This window comes from Arachis hypogaea, chromosome 3, assembly GCF_003086295.3.
Source record: "Arachis hypogaea cultivar Tifrunner chromosome 3, arahy.Tifrunner.gnm2.J5K5, whole genome shotgun sequence".
NCBI classification, from domain to species: Eukaryota; Viridiplantae; Streptophyta; class Magnoliopsida; order Fabales; family Fabaceae; genus Arachis; species Arachis hypogaea.
The window spans coordinates 30200503-30226617 of record NC_092038.1 but is presented as its reverse complement, the minus strand read 5'-3'; the positions used below and the strand labels follow the sequence as shown (position 1 = coordinate 30226617).

The following is a 26115-nucleotide window of genomic DNA, read 5'->3' as shown; positions in this document are numbered from 1 at the left end:
TGCTTTGGATTATTTTCTTTTTGTAAAGGCCATCATCAACCTAGCCTTTTGCTTCTTCATAGCTTCTCTGTAATTTCTCTGATAACTTCTATCTTCTTCTTTTCTATTTGACATGACCGAAACAAAGAGAGAGAGAGGAGAGAGAAGATACAAAATTTTCAAAGTGCAATTAAATGAAATTGAAATTTCACTCACATTTCACAAGGGATAGAATAATGTGTGGAGCATTCAATGCTTGTTAAATCAATTTTAATTTACTATTTCAATTACCAATGCAAGTAATTAATCCAATTGAATTTTGAATTCCATTCCACAAGGGGAGTAGGTAACCGAACCAAGCATACTCCATTTCTTTTTTTTCTTCTTCAATTTCGGACCAAGGCTTGTTGGTCTCAACAAAAATTAATTTTGGGCTATTCACATGATACTTAGCCCAGATAACTTTGATGTCCATTTAAATGATTCAACATATAGTTTGAAATTATTTTTACATAAAAATTAAATACATTCTAATCACATTGGACTGATGTGACTTTTGGTCCAATAACAAAATTTGCACACTAAACAAAATCATTAAACAAATAATTGGAAGTAAAAATCAAATTAACAATTTTTTTAATTAATAATGTTTGATCATTATCATATTTAAAATTTTTCAAACTCAACATAAATATTTCAATTAATTTTTTTATATCTTCTTATCACAAAATAGTAAGTGTTTTATTATTATAAGGAAAAAAAATTAAAACATGATTTTGTTAAACATTTCTAGATTTCTATTGTTATGTATGTATTTATTATTATATTTATTTAAACTTGTTCATCATAACTATAAACAACTTTAAATTGTAAATTATCATTTGTATTTTCATTTTATTATTTGAATTTTGAGTTTATTATTATAATTTTATATATTTACTTGATTATTACCGGTTCAATCATGAATGAGTTCTACTAATAACTCACCAAGTGAATTATTATTCCAACGACCTTACAACTTAACATGATCAATCCAGTATTGATAATTATGCAACTTGCAACAGCATCCAAAAAACACTCAATTCTATGACTTCATTAAGGTATTAATCTATTAACTTTTTAATCACAAAAACAAAACAAAAAATAATTTTAATATATTAATAATGTCAAATATTTTATACGACTATCTAATTATATTTGTTATTTTAGATAATCATTTATACTATTAATATAAAAAAATAATTATTTCTATTAATCTGACCGTTAGAAATATAACTATTTTTATTTTGTCTTTTTTATTAATTTAATTTTTTTAGTCTCTCACAAACTCTATTAAAAAAAGAAGTCACATCATTTTTTCTGTTATTTTTTCTCTTTTTTTGTCATCATCTCTTCTAGGTTGTCAATTTTTGTTTTTTTTTACGGTTTATTCTCTTTTTAACAATCCAATTTCTAAAATTAAAAAAAACAAATAAAAGAAAAAAAAGAATATCTGTATAAAAATTAAATAAATTTAAGAGATTCTTATTTAAAGATGAGTATTAGATATATAATCATTTATGTAATTTTTTTCTATCAGTTAAGTTTAAAAAAAGTCCATTAATCTTTTTCTTTGTATTTTTTTGTTTTGGATATGAACCATTTTTTTTCTATCTTCTGAACCTTTTACTTTTTTATGTGTATTAAAACAGGACTTTTCTTTCTTTTTTTTTGTTACTAAAAGTAGGACTTTTCGTTAGTATTGAAGCGGGGTTATTAACCAAAAAGGAGAACCGTATGGATTTTCTTACCAAAAGTTATAAACAGAGTACTAGTATTAGATTTTGGCCCAAAAATGATTATTTGCATATTTTTATTTTTCAATAAAAGCCAATGTTGTCAAAGAAAGTAGAAGAATAACCACTTGAATTGGTCGAGTGGTTAGCTCACTCGTCGGTTTAAATAAGTATCGGGAGTTTGAATTCCGTCTTATGCATGCAATAATCAATTAGCCAATAAATCTTTAAATGGAGAGATTAATTCTTAACTTATGGAGTTGGAAAATACCGTTAAAAACAAAAAAAAAAAGAAGTCGAAGAATTAAAGAGGGTAATGCTGCCCCGTATCTCCAGGCGCTAGTGTCTGATTTCTTTTGTTTTGTTTTTTTTTTGGTTTACCTGATTTCTTTTGTTTTATATTTTGTTTTTTTCTTTTTTTTGGACCTATGGCCCCTCATATAATCCAAAAAAAAAAGGGAAACCTATTGACAGCCCTAGATGGAAATCCGAAGATCAATGAATTGGAAGACTAGCAACTACCAAAAAAAAAAATGAATAGGAAGACTAGCCAAAATAATCAAATTCTATAATTTGTCTAAACTTGTGCAGCTTAAATAAATTTAAATTGTAAACTTAATTTGTAAATCCATGAGATTACTTACAAGAACGGATTTAGAAATTTAGTTGAAGAGAGGTCAAATTAAATATTATATAATTAAATATAATATTATATATTTAGTAATATATATATATAATCATGATTAATATTTTTTTAAATTAAAAAATACTAATAAGTGTTTGTTATTGTTAGACAAAAAATATTATTTTTATAAAAAAATTATGTAAAAAAATAATGTTATATGTTGATAATTTCGTATATAATATTTATATTTATTTTAATTAAATTAGGTCATTTGACAGTTTAGTTATTTTTTAAATTTTTGAATTGACATTAAATAAGAGTGTAGGAACAATTAAATTGGCCGAAAAATAAGGTATTAAGTATAATTGTTAATTGACATAGAAAGTTTATAAATAAGTCTTAGGTTAATATTGTAAGGAAGTTCAGTTCTTTTGAAAAGTACTTAGAAACCCAAAACCCTCTTACTCCCTTGGTATTACAAAGTAAAAATGGAGAATCTTAATAATTTCTCTAAACTCAAACACTTATAATTTTGCTTTCTTCTAGTTTTTATTAATAAAATTTCTCTACTTTTACGTGTTTCTCTCTTTTACGTTTATATTTCTTTTTTCATCTTCTCTTTAATTTCTTATTTGTTTTAATTTCTGCAATTTATTTTGTCTCCAACACCTTTCATTTTTTTTTGTTTATTTGTTATTTTCATTCTTTATAATTTTAATTGACATTACAATTGTGACATTGAGATACCCACATTTTTTTAAACATTAACAAAATTTGAGTAAAACAAATTAGTAGGTGGAGCCTTGTCAATAGATTGTAGTTTATCAAAAAAAAAAAATCAGGAGTTTTGAACTTGCATGTAGTTATTATATAGTGGAAAGATTGTGTTTCCAGGGACTAAGAAATTAGCATCAATTAACATGTTAAATACATTTACGACATCTTCTTCTATTTCCAGTGATGAGACTAAAGAAAATGAATCCAAAAATTCTCCTGTAATTTTAAACCAGAGCTACCTTGCCATCAGTGAAGCATGATGACGTTAATCATGTCCATAAAAATTAAATACACAAATACCATCGAATGGCCACTTATAGCTTGCCACCGGAGTATGTGTTTTTACATAGTAAACTAGTTTTTAGTGTCTATAAAACATAGTTGTATATTAAACTCCCAAACTAACATCAAAACTTGTACTATCATGTAATGAAAAGAATAAAGACAAACAGAGAGGCTTTTAAGTCCCTCCTAATGAATTCATATTTTAAAAATTTGATTCATATAATTTTCTAATTAAATAACTTGGAAAAAAAAAAACAAAGCAATTACAATGTGAACAACAAATTATCTTATACTTAATTTGTGAGGATAGGAGAATACCCTAATGTATAGAATAATATAAAATTAGTCACCACATACATGAACAGAATAAATTTCAATATTTAAATCATATTTAGTGTGACCTGTTTATGAATCAACTTTTTACAAGGAACATAATTCAAGGAGAAAGAAATGTAAAACTACATGCAAAAGAAAATTGTATAATATTAATTTTGAATAAGAGTAGCATATAATATTTCGTTCCAAGTATCAGGAACACCAGCTAGACACCAGTGACTGCAATCCACGTAGGAAGTGCCTCTACCTGAGTATATAGAAGGATGACCATCTATTCTTAGTTGTGTGAGCAAAGTGATGTCAAGCAAATCAACTGGATTTGTCATGTTACTCAATATGCTCTTGGCTATGTCCAAACCAGGATGAGGTGCTTCAAGCTCTTGCTCTGGTTGAGTTTGTTCAACACAATTCACTTTCACTCCCCTTGAAAATGTAATGGAAAAATAAATGTTTGAATAATAAATTTTAAAATTAAAAAATAGAATAACATATCATGTGTTTCATGATTAATTATATACTTAATTTAAAGTTATAGCACTAGACTCTTTTTGACTTCCATTTCAACACAAATTTCATATTCATGCAAAGTGGGTCTACATTATATTGTTAGATAAAAAGCATGAGTAAATATTTTTTCTTTTCATGGTATCCCCAAATCGACAGGCCAATGACTAATTCGTCACGGTACTGAGCTACATTTAAGGATTTGCTGTTGGTCAATGAATTGTTGTATGCAGCAGGCGGGATTCGAATCCCCAACACTTATTTAAGAGGACTAGTAAGCTATCCACTAGACCAACCTAACTTGGTTACAAGTAAACAATTAATTGGGACTTAATTTGTCAATTTTGCATACTTTCACCTACATATAATATGTTTTTTTTATCTTTATCTAAAAAATGTCTCTTTTAAGTTCCACAAAAAAGATACTTGTTAAACATAATAATTGTCAGATCCATAGACAAAAATAATAGGAATAGTTGATAAAATGGAGTGAGAAGAATCACTTGAAAAAAAATCTTAACAAAATTCATAAGAATATTTGATGAAATGTTGACATACATGATATAATTCACTTTTATTTTCACTAAAAAATTATTAACATATGTATTATTTTTACAGAGTAAAATATTATTTCTAATAATAAAAAATTAAAAGGATAACAATATTAAGAATGAAAAATACAAATTAACTCGATAACTATAAACGAGTCAATTAGTTTGACAAAACTACTTGATAAAGTGCTGTTTGCTAAACATACCCAATATTTTATGAGTATAGAATTAATTTATATTTTTTATGGTTAGAATTGTCAATACTTAAATATTTCATGATAAAAAAATATTAGTTATTTATCAATGACGTGTATATGTGCCATTGAAAGAACCTGCACATGTAATATTATACACGGATATGTTAGTTGGAAAAGAAAAAAGTTATGTGAAAAACTAGTGTGACTTAAGCATGACAGACTTACCAGCGAGAGTATTATAATAATTGTAGTACCAAGAAATAATAGACATAATACTCAAAAACATTTCTATTAGATAAACCTACATCTTACACTATTTAAAAGTTATTCATACTCTCTATTTTTTTTAGAGATCTCTCAATAGTTTAATTATTAACTACTTTCTATCTCAAACTAACTAGTTTAATAAAAATTAAAGAAAACTCCTCACTATTTATAGATGTGAGCTTCTAAATCATTCCAAATATACTACTGGGCATTTGCAATTAAGAATAATATTTCTTCAAAACAAGTTACTGTTCAAATATTGCATTGTAATTTTTATATGTATCATTTAGCGTTTTTTCTTTTTACAATTTTCAACATGTATACATAATAACTCAATAACGGTGTATAAATTAACATGTTTCACTTCCTCTTTTCCAATCAAACTTTGTTTAACCACTATTTTCAGGACCTCACAATTTTAACTAAAGTTATTAAGTTGTAAACTTACCCAGAATGGGAAGCAGCAATTCCTTGGAACAAAACTTTAATCTTTGATTGATCAATGTTAGAATCGATCCAATTAGCCCATGTGGTTAATCCAATTTTGTAAGCCTCTATGTAATCCATGCCTTCAATTATCTTGTCACCAATTTGAACATAAGCCCATCTGTTAAACAATAACATAATGACTGGTAAACACGTTAAACACTCATGTATCTTTCATAAGAAAATATCATGCAATGTATATCTGCATTAAACAAAAAGAGGTTCAAAGTATAATACTTTTCAGATTGTCCAATATGAGTCCACCAATGATAGGTATTGAAAATCAAAACATCTACGTCCTTCCAAAGGTACCCAGTTTCAACGGAATCTAGTTTTATAATCCTTCCTTTTTCTTTATCACGAACCACATCCACAAGAAAGCCATTTTTCGACCACATTATGGAAGCTTCATATTCCTATGACCCAAAATAGTAGAACGGTGTTAATTTTGCTTAAAAAGGTACAAAAGAACAAAGTAGTAAATTTAAAACCAATGGAAGAATTGAAAAAGATAACCGGAAATAAGAAGGCAAAAAGATTCTTTCTTTGTGTAGTTATAATGTAATTTGATTCTGGGACTGCAATGTGAAGCAAACAAGTCAGTGACTGCCACATGTTGTTGCTAATGGAGTCTCCGACAAACATAATCTTCTTTCCTCTATTTCTCTCCAAAAATTTCTGACCGTCAAACCTACCAACCGACACTGTTTGTGAAGATTGCAAAGGAAATTAAGAAAAAAAAAAAACACATAAAGGCAAGAAACAATACCTTGGAAGGTCACAACCAATGGGTTTCCATTTGTACTTGAGGTATCCATGATCAGGCCTGCCGTTTCTTAGGCAATCAAAACCCTTTACTATAAATGGGCAATCGGTTGATGCATTATAGAGAGGGTAATTGAAGTCATCAATAACCCAATTTCCAAGTGAAGCATCACATCCTCCTTCTTGATTTGGTTTCTTCTCATCAAAAGCATTTCCACACGCTTGATACAATAAAGGTATTATTACCCATAGAATTACAAAGGCCTTTGCCAAAGGAGATAACAAAAAATTGTAAGCCATTTGAAAATTTTCATAGTGTTTTGTATACCATAAATATTTGACATTTGTATAGATGAGAGTAGCTTTAGAGAGCACAAAAGACTAGCTTCAGAAAATTAATTAGGAAACATTAAACACCTAACCTTTTGTTGACACAAAAATGTTATTTACTCGATTGATCTATTTAACGATCCTTTATAGATTTGGAAATTATTTTCAAAAATGTTTTTCTTATATTGAAGATTATTTAATATGATTATATTAAAAAAGATAGTTAATGTTCAAGATTGCGTCATCATACATTCTAATTCATATTATTTTTTTATTTTTTTATTATCATGATCATCCTCATTTAACCAAAAGTATATTGAAAATACACTTAACCCAATATAGATTTTAAAATTATATACTTAGTTTAAATAAACTTTCAATTTGATCCTTATAAAATTAGTATTTGCTTTTGTTTTGTTCCCAATCTAGTTTCTTTTCTTTTTATGGTTTTGGTCCAAAATTATATCAACACACATGATTCTAATCCTTATGGATAGCCAACTTTCATTTTCTAACATTAAAATTATCTATTTTTTTCTTTTAAACACAACTTTAATTTAGCCCCTGAACATTCATGATCATATTCATGACCATATTCCATCTATATGTTTTCTATCCAACAAACACTACCATAATACTACCAACGATGATGCCACACCACCCCACCACTACTATAATAAGAACAACTTATTAGGCAGTCTAATAATGGTCATACGTGATTTGAGAAACTCGCTCAAAGAGTTCACATATGAGCAAGTTAGTAGGTGTTCATAAAACAAATAATTAGAAGTCTTTCTCTTTATTTCCAACTTTTTTTTCCTTTCTCTTATTTTTTCCTTCCTTTATCCTGTTTGAGAATGGGGTTGTCATGAAGTCACTCGTCCCAAAAGTTTAAATTGATAGGAGAAGACAACACTAATAGTTATATCTTTAACATTTCTCCTCAAGCAACAGCCTCTCTTTTGAGTTTACTTGATTTACTATCTTTTTCATTTTTTTTGGAGTTCACCAAGAATTGACCTTTCGGATATAAAACTCTGGTACCATGTCATGAAACCACTTATTCCAAAAATTTAAACTGATAGAAAAAAGTAATACTAATGGTTATATGTCTAACAAAGATGTTTATATGGCTTTGTGTTTGTTTGAGTGAGAGGAAAAGTGGAATGTGATAAGGTAAAGAAGTGAGTATAGTATATTTAGAGAGTGTAATATTGAGACGCTTCATTTAACTGTAAAAGTGAATACGGTAAGAACCTGATTTTTTGTAATATAATTTTTTGGACTTTTTACGACTGAAATTTGCCATATCCAATAATTACGGTTCGCCTTGATATGATGAGACAGGACCATATAAAATATATTAAAAAAATTTTAATAAAATATTATTTTTTGTATAAAACGAAATAGTATTCCTAAATGATGACATTTGATTAACAGGTCCAAATTCATCCTGTAAAATTTTTTTTTCGTATTTCTATATTAGTTTAACTTTACCAAAATATTCTAGAGATATTTTGGAGCTGAAATAATATATGATACTAGTATTACACATACTAGTATAATAATCTATTTTATCTAATACAGTAAAATCAAATAATTAAATAATTACTATAATTATTTTTCAAGAATTAATCCTAACCACATATTTTTTCACTCATATATTCATTTTTCTTTTTGCATTTATTATCCACTACAAGTTTATTCACCATGGAGTGAATTAACTTAGATGTAAGCATGAATAAACCACCAAATTATATCATATGACACTCAAACTCATCTATATCTTTCCGATTTCAGCCAACTCCTCATCTTTTTAATCTCACATATTGAATTAATAAGCTTGGTCATCAAGTAAAAAAAAGTGAGATAATGAGACTTGGTGAATTTACCTAAAGATAAGCATGATTAAGTCATCATATTATATTACATGAACACTAATCTCACTCTTCTTCTCCCAAACTTCATCATCTCATTCCATCACATGCTAAAATTATGAGTCTTAATTATCAACAAAGAAAGGGAGATAAGATCAAGAAAAGAAAAAGGGGAAAAGAAATTAAATTCATATCCTTATCACTCTAAGAAAACCAACATGCTATACCTCTCCCTCTTTACTCATTATTTATTTCAATTACAAGAGAACCAAGAAAGGATGAGAGTGAAAAAAAAAAGAACATATCATAGTTGAAGAAAAACAAGAGAGAAACTTAGTGCTCACGTAACCTTCTCATCAAGTTTTTATGAGACCAGACATTCATACTCAAATACCAACACTACTAATTCTTTATCACTTTCATATCATTTTTCATAAGGTTTGTGAAGCAAAACCTTCTCTTTCCGATACAAGTCATGTGGGACAAACTGAAAATTGTCATATGCCAATTGATCTAATTATAAGAGCAACAATTAGAAGAATAAAAGAAGGTTTTGCAAATATGGTTAAATCATGTGTTCAGGAGATGCATCAAGAATTAGGCAAGACAATGATTAGCGATTATCAAAAGTCAAATGTCTTACTATTTTACAAGACGCATTGAAGACCCTCATTAATCAAGATGAATTAAAAGAGACATCACCTTCTTAGAATTTATTTTATATTTATTTTATTTTTGTTGTTTGTTTGTTTTAGGCCCAGTTATGATTTGTTCCATTTTTTTCTATTCTAGTGAACTTATGAGTTAGGGTTTTAAATTTAAGAGGTATAAAAACCCTCTAAGACTTGGTAGCCACTTTTTTCTTAATTTTTATGAATGAAATTTTCTTTGAGTTTCTTTGAGAAACTTGGGTGTGAACATGTGAGGTAGAGTGATTCCCTTAACTGTTGCATCAGGAAATCAAATTGAGGTAGAGGAGCCCCTTTCTTTGATCTTCCATCTTATCCTGGGTTATGTTCCGTATCATTTGTATCAGATTTCAGGTACTAGATTAATTTTTCTTAGTCTATGTTGATCCTTCTTGTGTTCTAAATACATTAAAAAAAAATCCAGCCCTCGGCGCGAGTTGCTGGGCCCAAGCGCCGCGCTTGTTTGCCCTCGGCGGAAGCATCACTGGTGTACTTTGTGCAGCTACGTATCTGTTCCTTGTTTCGCTAACTGACGTGGTCCAGAACCTCTTCGACCATCCAAGGTGAGTGCTTTATTTTCTTCTTTTCATGATTACTCCCTGCAGTTGGTAGTTGTTTTATAGAGTGTTTAAGATGTTTATTTTTCTAAAATACATGCAGAAAAAGAAATAAATGGAATTTTAGTATTTTTGGAACATGAGAAATTAGCTGTTGCTTGAGATTGTTGCAATTGATTTAATAGATTCGCCGCCTGACGTGAACTATTTACCGTGACCAACACGAATAGCAGAACTATATCGTCGTCGAGCATCCACATTGAGTGGGTTAGTTAGTTTCTTTCTTTCATGAAACATCTTTCACCTTGCAGTTTGTAATGTAGAGAGTGTATGTTGCTTATTTGCTTGATTTTACATGGTGAAAAAGCAGTATATGAAATTTTAGTATGTTCGAACATGTGAAATTAGTTCTTATTTGAGATCGTTGCAATTGATATAACTTTTGAGCGGAAAAAGTGAAATAAGGTTGTTAAGCTAGTTTAAATATAATTTTATTTTCCCGCTCGGTGGGGACCTTTGGATGCGATGTTACGTATACCAGCTGATCACTGGCTTCTTATTCTTGACCATAATTGGATAGTTACTTTAGTAGGGTATTGGATGTTCGGTGATAATGATGGATTTTTTTTCCTGTGTAATTGGATGGTTACTTTAGCTGGGTTTTGGATGTTTGGTGTTCATGATAGATTTTTTTTACTCCTTTAATTTTGATGTGTTACTTGATTGTTCTGCTTCTGTACATCAAGGTTGGATTGTGCAAAATTGGCCTCTATTGAACAAATTTTTGCTGTTGCTGTTGCTGGTTTACTTTATTTTCATTCAAAGTTTTGTCAAATTTTGACTTAGTTAGTACAATAATAATTCAAGATGGATGATTACTTTACTACGTATCTGGATGGATGATTTTCATTCTAGCGATTCCATTTTTTTTTGTGTGCTAAGTAATTGATTTTTTTGCATTATTTGCTCTATGGATTGTGAGTTTGTTGAATACTTGAGCACATTTTAGTTGTTCACAAATTACTTATTATTTTCTTAAATTGTTTAGATTGGTGATCGAAAATTTTATACTTGATTACTAAAGGTTTAACAAAAAAGTGCTTTGTTTCACGTGTTAATCAAATAATGATTTTGCTGTTTAAGTTGATTTTCCATTCCTAAAAAGTTGTTGGTTCTCTCGTGCAATACTCTTTGGTAATCATTATTATTATTCCTGTAAAGCATCATGTTTGTGCCTTTTTTCTATTTGAAAAAAATTATTACTACCCCCCCCCCCCGGCCACTTTAACCATGATCTCTGATTTCTCTGCATATATTTAAGAATCCCTTTAAATTGTTAATCAGAATATTTATTATTGCTATAAATTCGCAGCACTTTTTAGCTGTTTGTGGCATAATAGGACTAATTAATGCAATAAATAACTATGCATATTTGTTCTGTGGTCCTAGGTTGATGAGAATCAAACATATTATTACATAGCAGAGAGGAGAGGACTCATTGGTTCTAAGTTTCTTCAGATTTTGCATAGAACATGTCATCTGCAACAATTGCACCTTGGATCACTTCTCTCTCGTGTGCATCTCCAACCTCAGGAGACACTCTACCTCAATGGCTGAGATTCATTGTCCTGTCTCCATGTCCTCAAAGAGCTATGCTATCTACAATTGATGTCTTATTCTTGCTCATTCTCTGTGTTTGCCGTGATCAAGCTCCATTCTAGGTTCACCTCCAATTGCTCCTCCTCCACCAATGGACTCAACAAGCCACTTATCAAAAATAATAACAGACCCTTTGTCTCAGTAACCATATGGTTTAAGCTAACTTTAGCTGTAACTTCTGTTCTGGCCTTATTATATACCATTGCTTGTGTTATGGTATTTACCAGTTCAACTGAGATTCCATGGAAGCAAGTTGATGGAATGATTTGGTTAGACCAGGCCATAACACAATTAATACTTGCAGTGTTAATCATCTATGAGAAAAGATTCCAAGCTGTAACTCATCCTCTTACACTTCGAGTTTATTGGATTGTGCATTTTATTATTACTTGCTTGTTTGTGGCTTCTGGGATTATCCGTTTGGTCTCTGTGGATGTGAATGGAACCAAAGAGTTCATTTTCAAGGTGGATTACATAGTAAAATCAACATTCGGCCTATTTTAGTTTCTCTTTTAATTTTTTATTTACATCAACACAATAGGGTCATAAATTATACTACAAATGGTATACCCAAAGTAATAATCTATTTTAGAATGAAAAGAACCATCTGCAATCATACTAAAATGAGCATCCGTCTTAGTTTAATTGGCTTAAAGTATAGTACATGATTTATCTCAATCATTGATGCAAAAAATACAATTCAATGAATACGAGTAATATAAATAGCAAGAACTTTTATTGTATTAATCAATTACAATAAGAATTCTTGATGTTAGACACACCTATAATTTTTTATTTATTGGACACTTAATCTAATAGTGACAAATTTTATAATTTATTAGTTTAAATTTTAAAAAAATGACTAACTTAAACAGAATTAAACATGTTAGTAAAATTTTGAATTATAATAGACTCCATACTCATAATATTTTTAACAAAGTCTTCTAATTAGGCAAAATTATGTTAAATTCAATCCAAATCAATTAAACATCTAAATTAGAATGAAAATAACCATTAGCCTACCTAGTAAAATGAACATCCAGCCTATTTTAGTTTTTCTTTTAATTTTTTTTGTTTACATTAACACACAGGGTAATAAACTATACTACAAATAGTATACCCAAAATAACCATTCACTTTAAAATGGATAGAACCATCCGTAATTATTGTAAAATGAACATCCGTCTTAGTTTAAATGGCTTAAAGTATAGTACATGATGTATCTCAATCCCTATGCAACTTGTTATTGAGCTCTCAATTCTTATTAAAATGAACATCCGGACTATTTTACTAATTAGACTATGTCTATTGTGGCCAAAAGGTGGCTGTGGCTTTTACTAATCTTCCAATGACATAATTCAAAGTAAACAGCACCCAAATTCTCAAAACTCTTGGACTTGAAGAAGAAACGGTAGCATTTCTACTGGTAGCTCCTGTATTTAAAACATTAAGTGACCTCAACGCAGTCATTCCCGTATTTAGATAAAAATATACCAAATCAAATGTGACAACAAAATAGATTGAAAGGTATTAAATCCTAAAGATATGCAGAAAATACCAGATAGCAATTTCAAAGTTTTATCCGTCAAGTTGTAATTCTGGGACATGTTAATTTGTGTAAGAGAGGTCATCTCTTTTATGTGTTTTACGCCTCCATCAGTTAATCCTCTGCCACATATTTCAAAGAATTACAGGTTCTTGAAAGCTGCATCAAAGAACATAGAGAAAATAATATTTCAGCTTGCAATCCATGTTGAAGAACACACTTATGTTGTTCTATGATTTTCATATATGAAGATGCAATGTGGGGTTGAATGGGATCTCTCAATAGTATTAACTCTTAGATTGTGTTGTTGTTTTAGGCTATTATAGTGTTCTCAAGTATAGGAACAAAAGAGACATGAATTTATTCTATCAAGAAGTACAAAAGAATCTCATTACATTTTCAAATATAATAATATTTAATAACTATAAAAGTACAGACATCCACTTAGATTCATTTATTATCTTTAACAATTTACAACACTTTCATCACAAAGCTGCACTTTTAGCTCAATACTCCTATGACAAACACCCAACAAAGAATCTCCATTGTCATTCATTCCCATTTCAGATATAAATTACTCATTTTTATCTTACAACATCAAGTTTGCATGTCACAACCAGGTATGTTAAAAAGAAATATATTGTTGCATAATAAGTGCATAAAGAAAAGAAAAAAGCAAATCAACCATGGTCTAAAATCTAAATCAGTTCAACATACATACTTCTATTGGAATCTAAGAGCAGAAAACCAAGAGAAACAACACCATCACCATACTGCCATGCCTTGTAAACAAGTGCACCTCCATTTTTGAGAGAACCTATTATCAAACCAGTATCAAAACAAAGCACATGGATATATTTGCAATGCAACTTTAGTAAAAAAAAATTTTGAGAGGCATAAACTTTTTCACAATATGCAAATTCTGCATATTATGATATTAAAACCCATCAAATCAAGAGATGTAACAAAAAGCAGCTATACTGGATAATATTATATATTAACACAACATGATTTTGCAAAATGCCTAATTGTACTTAAAAAAAATTACATAGTCAAACTATATTTTTCGGTTGACCATAATCATTGATCTAACATTCTGCTAGAATTATAATTAAAGAAATGAGTCCTAGTAAGGAAATCTCTCAAATATTCCTAAATGAGTATACATTCACATAGACAAGAAGGGTCTAAATAGAAAAATATTGTTGCCATTCAACACCAAAATCAGATATCAAGTAAGCAGTCTAATTATGAAAATGAAAATCGCGTATAACAAATATACATGTGTATATGCAAATCAAAATCAACCACTTCATAGTTCACATATCATTAATTAACTTTATAGAAATCTCAGAATATATCTAATAACCAAACAAATCAAAGGCATGAATCAGCAATAGAAGAAAATAAGAAGAAGCTTGAGCCCTGATTGATCTAGGCTTAGCAGAAGAGCAAAAAATTCCTGCTGCAAAATCCCTTCTTGCAGTGCTGAACTCAGTTTCCATGGTACTCAGTTACCAAAATCAAAGAACATATGAACCTTAGGTGTCACACAAATATAATCTATAGAGTAGAATAATAGCTTTATGCTGACCTTTTGTAGTCCAAGAGGGGAACGAAGAAGACATCGGAGGGTAAAACGTCGCCGGCTGGGGAAGGGGCTTTTTCGACTGGCAGGTTTAGGGTTGCGCGAACGACGCAACCTGTGCGACGGTGATGCTCGGGCGTTTGCGGTGTACACGACAGCGTCTCCCGAGGCTATGCGTGATGGTGGCTGTTGCAGGTTGCGGGGCAGCACTGTTGAGAGATGAGAATGCCAGAGAAGCAAATACGTGCAAATAGGGGAGATGGTTGGCAGTTTTTATTTTTGCATTATGAAATCCTTATTTGGGTTGAATTTGAAATTTGAAATAAATAATAATTAATTATATTAATTATCGTTTGATTTTAATTACAAAAATATTCTCATTGTATATATTGTATAGTAACTATATTGGTTCTTTATATTTTTTTTAAGGTTAATTAAGTAAAAGATCTAATGATTGGAAGAAAAGTAGTTAAAAAAGGTTAAAAGAAGCATAAACACAAGTTTTAAATCTGAAAGATGTATGATATACCAAATATGGTTAAGATGCAAGTTAGAATAAAAAGTGAGCCAAAAGAGTAAATAACAAAAGATTAGGCTTAAAAATATGAATATAGAAAAAGACTTAAGAGTAAAAATAAAATTATATAAAAGATTTGGGCCAAAAGTATTATTAAAATAAAATTTCAAACATAAATAATAATTTTAATAAAGTTTAAGAATAAAGGTATAAATATAATAATATAATAAGATAAGGATCAAAATTAGTAGTAAAATCATCATTTAGGTTAAAAGATTAAAATAGTCATTAAAAATAAGATTGAGAGTAAGATAGTAATTTGGGAGTTATAAGAGACAAATTGGTCATTTTGGTAAAAGATAAGATTATTATGTAACCTAAGGATAAAATAGTCATTTTTTGGTAAAAAGAGAATATCAAAATGAATAATTATGAAATCTAAGAGTAAAGTGATCATTTTGATAAAAATAGGAGGTTAAAATAGTAAAAATAGAAACACTAATGACAAAATAATTATTTTAAAAAAAAGTATGAGGTTAATAAAGTAAAATTGAAGAGTAAAAGATAAAATCGTCATACTGTAAAATCTTAAGGATAAAAAGATAATTATGAAAAAAGAGGATATAAAAGCCTCTTAAAAAAAGATTAAAAGATAAAATAATAATTAAGATAAAAGACTAAGGACAAAGATGTAAGAAATTAAAGACATAAATATCATTATTAGAAAAGAAAGATGCTAAGAGTAAATTAAAAGATAAAAGGCCATAACGATAATTATATAAAAAAATAAGAGTAAATAAGTGAGTTTGAAAGTTTAATAACTTAAAAGTCACTAAATAAGATATTAAGGTTAAAAACATAAGATAAAAGATTAAATGACATAATTATTATTTTAAAAAAAATGGAGGTCAAAACAGAAATTTTAAGATAAAAGATAGGATGAAAATTTTACTGGGAGATCGAGGATAAAAGGACCCTTCACTAATAAAGAAAAACTGATAATTGCAAAATATTTAAGAGCCTTAACAATATAAGGGGTCATTAACTAGATATTTGCCTAGTGCACTGACTATAAATGGGTTTGTGTTTGATTCCACCTGCAGAGGTTTGTTTCAAGGCGAGAATACCTATCGACTGCTATATACTATTTCTCATTGTGCGTATATTACGTCGTCAAGTTTTACGATAATTGCCTGTTGTCTCGTACTAGTGGTATTTTAACCACACGATACAAATGTACAGACTGACGCACTTGGGAAGCTATATCTGGGACTAGTTCCTAGGCAATGTCGGAATACAGGTTGTAAACTGACACGTAAACTTATGACCTGCTTAGGACAAACATACATCATATTGTTTGTATAAGACTTTGGATTTTTAAAAATTTAATTATAAGTTATTTGAGATTTTGAACTTTATTTTATGAATGATAAAAAAATATTTTTGAATAAAAATCCGAGCACTTATCTTAAAGGTTTTGGCCCCGAGTGGGGCCAAACAGACTAAAAATTGAACTGGGCCTTAATTGGGCTGAAGCCCAAGTCCATGACCCATATAAACCTTATTCACTCCAAAACACTCTCATTTCACAAAGAGAAGGAGTGAGGCACGAAGAAGAGAGGAGAGGAAAGGAAACCCTGGTCATTATTCATACCAACCTTTAAATTCACTTTTCTCCCAAACTGTAGCTCCGATTGATGATCTGTTTGTGGCTATGTGTTCATCTTGACTTCCTCTTCGTTTCATCTAACTATTGTGGGGAAGCTTAACCTTGAGTTCTAGCAGAATTTTGACCTATAAACATGTGATACAAGATGATACGGAGTAGTTTGGGTGCTTTGTTTGTTTTGGTGCCTATTAGACGCTTGAGTTGATTGTGGAGCTCTTAGTGGAGGCATGGTGCTGTTGGTTGAGGCGTAGTTTCAATCGAAAAGGAAATTCAAGGGTTGGATACCGTCATCAACAAACTAGGTTTTTTCTTAAAACTATTTTATTATTAAGGATTGTTATAGATCAATATCGATATGAAAATTACATTTTTGGTGATTATGTGAATCTCATGAATTGGTATGTATGATTGTTGATATGCTTGAATGATGAATTAGTGTGAATGTTGTGTTTGATGATGGTTGAGAATGTATGTTTGATTAGTAAATGAATGTTGTGATTTTGATTATCTCGTGATGAGCTACGAAATTGAGTTGAATAAAATTTGCTGTGAGAGTTTGGGCCTAAGGCCGTATTCGAGTAAGTCTTGGTAAGTTTGGCAAAAATCGATTGTGTTGTGATGTGTATATGAGTGAATTGTATCTCTTGGTATATTTATGATATTGGGTTGCTTGTGATTAATATATGGAATTTGGGTATTTAAATGATTAAAGGTGTTTGAATTAGAAAACTTATTGAGAATGAACGTTAATGAATGAAATGGTGTTGAGTGTTCTATATATGATTTGGATGTTGGTATTGAAATGGAGAGAAGGGTTTTGGTTTTCAAAAGGGAAAGGAATTGAGAAGTAGTCAAAATGGCTTTATATAGAATTTTTGGTAAAAAATGATTTTTGACCAATTTTGACGGGTCATAACTTGGTGCTCGTAGCTTTAATTTGATTGAACTTTATCTTAAGTTAAAACTAGTGAAATGATCTTTAAAACTGTCTAAGAACGGAAGAAAACGGAATTTTATTGAAGAAGTTATGAACGTTTAAAGGTTTGGGTTTAAAATTGAATTTTGCAGAAGTTGTAGAAAACTGGGGTCATGTGTACGCATGAAGTGTTCCAAAATTGAATTTTTTCGTACACATCACCACGCGTACGCACAAAAGCAAAATCGTGTGTACGTACGAGGCATGCGTACGCACGACTGCCTTATTTTTTAAAAAATACTAATTTTGACTGTTTAGCCTTTCCGGCAACATTGTAAACCCCTATAATCTCTAAATTAAGTCCGATAACTCATTTTAAACTCTGGATAGAGTGTGACTAAGTACAAATGAATTAAATTGAATTATTTCTAGATAAACTCTTGGTAAAACTGGATGACATTGTTGCGGAGATGGTGGTTCATCCCGCTTGCTGTGAGGATGGTGGTATTATCCCGCTCACAAGAGAATGGAATTGATAAACTGACAGAGAATTGGAGTTAATGAGTCTAAGCTTGAGAAATTGAACAAGGGGTTATGATTAATGAATCTAATGGTTATAAAATTGATTTTAAAGACATTAATGTTGACTGATTGTGGTTTGAATGACTGTGATTGGTATGGACGGAGGTTTGTCCAACTTGCATATTGATGTGGCACTGCCTCCAAGAAAAGATGGTAGGACACTCTCCCTCGGAATTATTCCTCCTGGGATGTGGTTGCGGTATGGGAGTGGGAAATGTGGTAGGGCACTCTTCCTCAGAATATTTTTTCCACATCCTCTTTTGATTGTTGGTTGGGAATGAAAAAAGTCGTAGGAAACTCTCTCGGAATGTTTTTTCCAACATCCTCTTTTGATTATTGGTTGGGAGTGGAGAAGGTGGTAGGACACTCTCTCTAGGAACATTTTCTCCACATCTTTTAGTTGTGTATGCTGAAAGTGGGGAAGGTGATAGGGCACTCTCTCGAAATATTTTTCCCACGTCTCTCTCTGGTTGCATGGTAGTAGGGCACTATCACATAAAATTTTACAGCATCCAGGAAAAGGTGGTAGGGCACTCTTCCTCGGAATATTTTTCCTTAGTATACCTCCAGGAGAAGGTGGTAGGGCACTCTCCCATGGAATTATTCCTCCTAGGATGCGCAACAAGAGACTGATTTCGGAGATGCCAACCAGATTTGTGTCGGGTTTCGCAGAATAATCGACACATGAACTCACGGCTAGTAGGACAGGCATGCATCATACATTTGTTTGCATTTTCTTGGGTCTGCATAATTACTTGGCTTGCCTAATTGACATCCTGTTAATTGCTAATTATACTACTTGTCATATTTGCTCTCTATATGTAATTGTTTGACTATCTGTGTGATTGTGACTCGTGGTTTAGATTATGGTGATTTGAGTGCGATCGATTATATGCTTGGGTTGGAGGCCATGAATGTTTGGGCTGGAGGCCATGATTCGATTATGTTTTGGGCCGGAGGCCGTGAATATTTAGGCCGGAGGCCGAAAGCCGAGATTGGGTAATCTATATGCTTGGTAAGTTGGTGGAAATTTCGATATGCACTTTGACTTGTGATAGTTTGGGTGTTGATTGATTTTGCTTGGGCCGGAGGCCGTGATTGATTTATGTTTGAAGTTTAGTAGAGTATGAAAAATCAAACTGGTTCAACATAGACTTAATGAACCTATGCTTGGTACAGGATGGTCATTCATATATTTTAGATAATCTTTAAGATTTTATATGAAAAATATGAATTTGGATTTGGGGTGATTAATTGTTGGCTTTCAAAAAAGGTTCATAAGACGAGCGATAATCACTGCGGTTGAAATCCATTCTTTTCCTTACACGTATCCTCTTATGATAATTCTAAACTTTCTGGTGAGACCGTGTGGTTAGGTTCTCACCCCCTATAGACTTCTTTTTTCAGGAAATAGACATTGAAGCTTATGATGAGATTTTCTATGCTTTTGGTTGCGCTTTATGGTTGTATTATCATAAATGTCTTTTTCCTCGCCTTGTTGTTGAGATTTATATTTTTGTAAAGAGGGTGTTACATAACCTGAGGAAAATGCTAAGTCAGCAGTGCAGGCAGCTAAAAAAGGGAAGATAATAATCCCTTTACCTTATCATTATTCTAGAACTAATTTATTTTAGGAAGCAATAACTGATTGAATCAGTTAGAGGAGAATCAGAGACTGCATGATTTTAGGAGGCAATAACTGATTGAATCAATCAGAGGAGAATCAGGGAACTGCATGATTGTGAAGATTTCGATTAGAGAGAGGGTGAGGCAATAAAAGAAGGAACCGAATAGGTATTGAGGCAAGAAAAGACTTAGAAAGGCCTAGGCTAGGAGAGAAGAGGACTCTCGAAATTCCTCTGCTATCATTTTTCTATTCTATTATAATTTCTGCATTTCCATTCAATAAATTCCAGCTGAGAGTATTTTGCTTAAAGGGTAACCTGTTCAGTTAGTTTTTGTTTTATCGAGTGCTGTGGGAGCATTCTGTTGGTACCAGTTTTAACAACTGGTATCAGAGCACCGGTTCTGGGTGTTCTGTGCATGGTGTCCACGCGAGCTACCATGGAGTCAAGGTTGGATGCGGTAGAGAAACAGATTGAGGAGTTACAGAAAGCTCAACAACGATCCTTGGAGGCATTCTCAGTAAATATGTGGAGACAAATGAGGGAGTGGCTACCTCAACAGCACCAAGGTGGAGGCGCTGGTGCAAACGACACCGGAGGAGGAAATGACGGTGGAAGGAACGAGCAAGATGACGAGAGGGTAGAAGGGAACGGTGTAGGAGACGAAGGGCAGAGGAGATTCGAACTAATTCGAAAGCTTGACTTATCGGTATTCTCGGGGGAGGATCCGAATGGCTAGTTGGTGAGAATGGAACGCTACTTCAGGGTAATCGGAGTAGTTCTGGCGCAGAGGCTGGATTTTGCAACAATGGCTTTGGAAGGGGAGGCCCTCACCTGGTTCGAATGGTGGGAAGAGCACATTCCTTTTAATACCTGGATGAGGTTCAAGCAAGACCTCCTAAAGAGGTTCCAACCCGAAGCAGCTCTTAACCCAATGGCTCCTCTGTTAGAGGTGCGCCAAGTCGGAGACGTCGCACAGTACCGAAGAGATTTTGAAGCAGCAGCCAGGACACAATGAAACCTCGGTGCGGAGACTCTCATGTGTATTTTTGTAAACGGCCTTAGAAGGGAGATTCAGGCAGAACTGGACGTGGCAAGCTTTGATAATCTGCCGACGTTGATGGATAGAGCCATGGCAATTGAGTGGAGAAACCATGCCTGGCAGGATTTCGGAGTGAACCCGACGGGCAGAAAAGGAGAAGGAGGATCCAAAGGAGGCGGGTCGGGGGGACCTAGATCTATCAGCATGGGATTTCAAAAAAATCCTAACTGGACTCAACCCAACTTACATGAATCCAGAAGCGAAGTGAGGGTGGAATCGGGACCCAACACCAACCGAGCCCCTTCGATCACACGAGCTAGCACTAACTCGAGCTCGGTTGGGGGAGGCGGCGCGACGTCATCCTCTGGGACCAGTGGCAGTGGAACGCGGCAACTCTCCGACAAAGAGTGGGTAGAGCGACAGCGAAAAGGCTATGTTTTTGCTGTGGAGAGAAGTGGGGACCGACCCATATCTGTCCTATGAAACACTACAAGATTTTGTTGATTGAAGAAGAAGAAGAAGACCACGAAGCCGAGCAGGAGGATGAGAGGTCAGAAATGCCAGTGGAGGAATCCAAAGGAGTTGAACTGTAGTTGTCTTCCTACAGTTTTTGGGGATTAACAACACACAAAACTTTCAAGGTAAGAGGGGCGATTTTGGGCCAGGAAGTGATGGTGCTCATAGACCCTAGAGCATCGGCAAACTTCATAGCCCCCGAGGTGGTTAGGCGGCTGTCCCTGCCAGTGAAAAGAGTACGGAAATTTCGAGTAGAGGTAGGGAATGGTGCCATAGAAAGGGGACATGAGGGCTGTGAGGAACTGCAGGTGACTATTCAAGGAATTCCAATTATTCAGAGTTTTTTTGTTATGAAACTGGGCTGCTCAGAGGTCGTTCTGGAGCAGGATGGCTGGCCAGCTTGGGAAAATTTGTGGGGGATTATAGTGAATTAACGTTGAGTTGAAAGCAAGGAGATAAGGAATTCCATTTGCAGGGTGATCCTTCACTAAGCAGAAGGAAGGCCTCTTGGAAGACTACCTTGCAAGCGCTAAAGAATCAAGAAGAAGGTTTTGTCATCATCCCTGTCCTGGCAGCCACTGAAACCCAACCTGCAGAACTCTTTTCTGGAGATGTTGAGCAATTTTTGCAATCTTTTGGGGACTTATTTAGCACACCGGAGGGACTACCTCCCAAGAGAGAACAAGATCATGCCATAATCTTGAAGGAGGGATCAGCAATTTCTCGTATTAGGCCATACCGTTATCCCCATTACCAGAAGACCGAGATTGAGAAAATAGTAGAGGAGATGTTGAGCTCGGGAATAATTAGGCCCAGCACCAGCCCGTTCTCGAGTCCAGTCATTTTAGTCAAGAAGAAGGATGGTGGTTGGCGGTTTTGCATAGACTACAGGCCTTGAACCGGATCACGGTGGCTGACAAGTTTCCCATTCTAATCATCGAAGAGCTGTTGGATGAGGTGGGAGAAGCAAGGGTGTTTTCGAAGCTCAACCTTAAATCGGGACACCACTAGATTCGCATGCGGGAAGAGGACATTCCCAAGACAGCATTTCGAACTCATGAGGGCCATTATGAGTTCATGGTGATGCCCTTTGGGCTTACCAACACCCCTTCCACTTTCCAGGCACTCATGAACCAGGTATTGAGGCCTTTCCTGAGGAAATTTATTCTGTATTTTGTGACAATATTCTTGTTTATAGTAGCAGTTTAGAGGATCATTGGGATCACTTGCGACAAATATTCACGGTCCTCCGGAACCATAAACTCTTCCTCAACAAGAAGAAGTGCAAATTTGCCCAAGAGAAAATTGATTACTTGGGGCATGTGATTTCCAACGAAGGGGTGGCTGCAGACCCTCAAAAAATACAAGACATGGTAGATTGGCCCATTCTGAAGGATTTAAAAGGGTTGCGGGGTTTTTTGGGGCTGACTGGATACTACAGCCGGTTTGTGAAGAACTATGGGGCTATAGCCTGGCCTCTCACGCAGCTGTTCAAGAAAGATTATTTCTGATAGGGAAGTGATGCGCAGGCAACCTTCGAACAATTGAAGAAGGCCAAGGTGACCGGCCGGTATTAGCCATTCCATCTTTTTCCAAGCCATTTGCTTTAGAGACCGATGCTTCTGGAAAAGGAATTGGGGCGGTGCTGTTACAAGAGGGCAAACCTATAGCATTTATGAGCCAGAAACTCTCAGAGAGGGCCCAAGCCAAATTCATTTATGAGAGGGAGCTGATGGCCATCGTGCTGGCCATCCAAAGGTGGAGACATTACCTCTTAGGATGGCGATTCATGGTTTACACGGATAAAAAAAGCCACAAATTTTTGCTTGATCAGAGGATTGGTGGAGAAGAACAACAAGATTGGGAAGGCATAGAGGAAGAAGTCCAGCAAGATCCCAAGTTACAAGGGATTATCTAAGACTTGATTCAGGGGAGAGAAACAGCAGCTGGGTATGAATGGCGCAATGGGAGGCTGCTGTACCATGGCCGGTTAGTCATTTCGAAGCATTCCAAGTGGATTCCTAAATTCCTCCAAGAATTCCATGATTCGAAGATAGGAGGGCATTCCGGGTTCTTCAGAACCTACAAGAGGATATCAGGAGTTTTGTTTTGGGAAGGAATGAAGGGGACTATCATGGAATATGTGAAGCAATGTGATGTGTGCCAGAGGAACAAACACTCCACTTTGTCACCGGCCGGCCTACTGCAACCACTTCCAATTCTGACCAACGTCTGGTCGGATATTTCCATGGATTTCATTGGGGGGCTTCCGAAAGCTGCCGGTAAAGACACCATCTTTGTGGTGGTGGATAGATTGACCAAATATGCACATGTTTCCCCCTTTCTCACCCATACACAGTCAAAGAAGTGGCTGAGCTGTTCGTGAAGGAGGTTGTGAGGCTTCATGATTTCCCAAGTTCCGTTGTTTCCGACCGAGATAGACTCTTCATGAGTGCTTTCTGGTCTAAAATTTTTAAAGTAGCAGGCACAGCGCTAAAAATGAGTTTGGCCCATCACCCGCAAACTGATGGTCAAAGTGAAGCGGTGAACAAGTGCGTGGAGACCTATCTTCGATGCTTCACAGGATCCAAACCAACGCAGTGGCCTCGCTGGTTGAGTTGGGCTGAATATTGGTATAATACCAATTATCATGGCTCCATCAAAATGACTCCATTTAAGGCACTCTACGGGAGAGAACCTCCTATGTTGTTGAGAGGAGGGAGAGAGGCTGTGGTTGAGAAAGTTAGAGTTCTAATGGGGGAACGCAATCAGATGCCGGACGAGCTGCGATTCCAGCTAGAAAGGACGCAGAACCGGATGAAAACATATGCAGATCGTAAGAGGGGATAAGTGGTTTTTGAACCAGGGAGACATGTATATCTCAAGCTGCAACCCTACCGGATGAAGACACTGGCCCGGAGAGTAAACCAAAAGTTGAGTGCTAGATTCTATGGTCCCTATGAAATTCTAGAGAAAATTGGACAAGTTGCTTATAAGCTGAAGCTTCTCCCCAATGCAAGAGTGCATCCAGTTTTTCATGTCTCCTTGTTGAAGAAATGTGTAAACCCCAACACTCAGGTTCAGCCCCTACCAGCAACCTTGACTGAGGAGTATATACTACAAGCAGAACCTGAAGATGTATTGGCTGTTAGAAAGAAGGCTGATGGGAACCTAGAGGTTTTGATCAAGTGGAAGGACCTCCCTAAATTTAAAAATTCTTGGGAGGCAGCAAGAGAGATCCAGGCCAGTTTTCCCTCCTTTCACTTTGAGGACAAGGCGATGCTTCAAGGGGAGGGTATTGTTACATACCCTGAGAAAAATGCTGAGTCAGTAGTGCAGTCAGCTAAAAAAGGGAAGATAATAATCCCTTTACCTTATCATTATTCTAGACGAAATAATAAAGGAAAGGGAGGAATAACTGATTTAAATAACTGATTTATTTTAGGAAGCAATAACTGATTGAATCAGTTAGAGGAGAATCAGGGACTGCATGATTTTAGGAGGCTATAACTGATTGAATCAATCAGAGGAGAATCAAGGAACTGCATGATTGTGAAGATTTCGATTAGAGAGAGGGTGAGGCAATAAAAGAAGGAACCGAATAGGTATTAAGGCAGGAAAAGACTTGGAAAGGCCTAGGCTAGGAGAGAAGAGGACTCTCAAAATTTCTCTGCTATCATTTTTCTATTCTATTGTAATTTCTTCATTTCCATTCAATAAATTCCAGCTGAGAGTATTTTGCCTAAAGGGTAACCTATTCAGTTAGTTTTTGTTTTATCGAGTGCTGTGGGAGCATTCTGTTGGTACTAGTTTTAACAGAGGGATAGGAGTCGTGATTGTAATGATGATTAATGTTTGTAAGTTACTTGTATTAAAGGATCTTTGTATGTATATATGTGTATAATTGAGAAGTGTTCTGAAGTGTTGTGATTGGTATTGTATGTTTACATGTTTGTAAAACGAAGGGAAAAGTATTTTTTGATTTTTCAAAAGAAAACCGTGCATGGTTTCGAGTTAAAGACTCATACTTTATTATTATATATGTATATGGAAGTTGTTGTAATATCCACGCTATCAGAATAGCGCAGCCGGAAGCGTGACATTCTGGTAGTAAGGATGTTACAGTTTGTCATATTTCCTCTGTATTTGTACTTTCTGCAAATTCTCTATAATTGTGTTTTATGATTTATCTTTGTTTCCTGTACTCTGTGCTTATTTACTATTCTGCTACTTCGTTACTGTGATAGATTATAGCCTAGATACAAGAGACTGAATTTAGGATATGCTTTTATTACTATTAAACTAAGTGTGTGATATTGAACTAAGAAAACATGATGATGATGATGATGATGATGATAAAAAAGAGAAGAGATCAAACGCGAAAGAGAATGAGAAGGAAAAAAAAAAACTCAAACTCTAAAAGAGAAGAAGAAAATACGCATATACCATAAACAT

General features: G+C 33.7%; 1 protein-coding gene across 1 annotated transcript; it reads right to left on the bottom strand.

Moving 5' to 3' along the window:
- Positions 1–3617: 3617 nt before the first annotated feature.
- Positions 3618–6671, bottom strand: LOC112770107 (protein trichome birefringence-like 42). Its single transcript, XM_025814529.3, has 5 exons — positions 6552–6671; positions 6299–6473; positions 6020–6198; positions 5745–5903; positions 3618–4200 (listed from the first exon to the last, which is right to left on the bottom strand). The coding sequence occupies exons 2-5, from the start codon at positions 6425–6427 to the stop codon at positions 3927–3929; spliced, it is 741 nt and encodes a 246-aa protein (XP_025670314.2). The 5' UTR covers positions 6428–6473; positions 6552–6671; the 3' UTR covers positions 3618–3926.
- Between the last annotated feature and the right edge of the window lie 19444 nt (positions 6672–26115).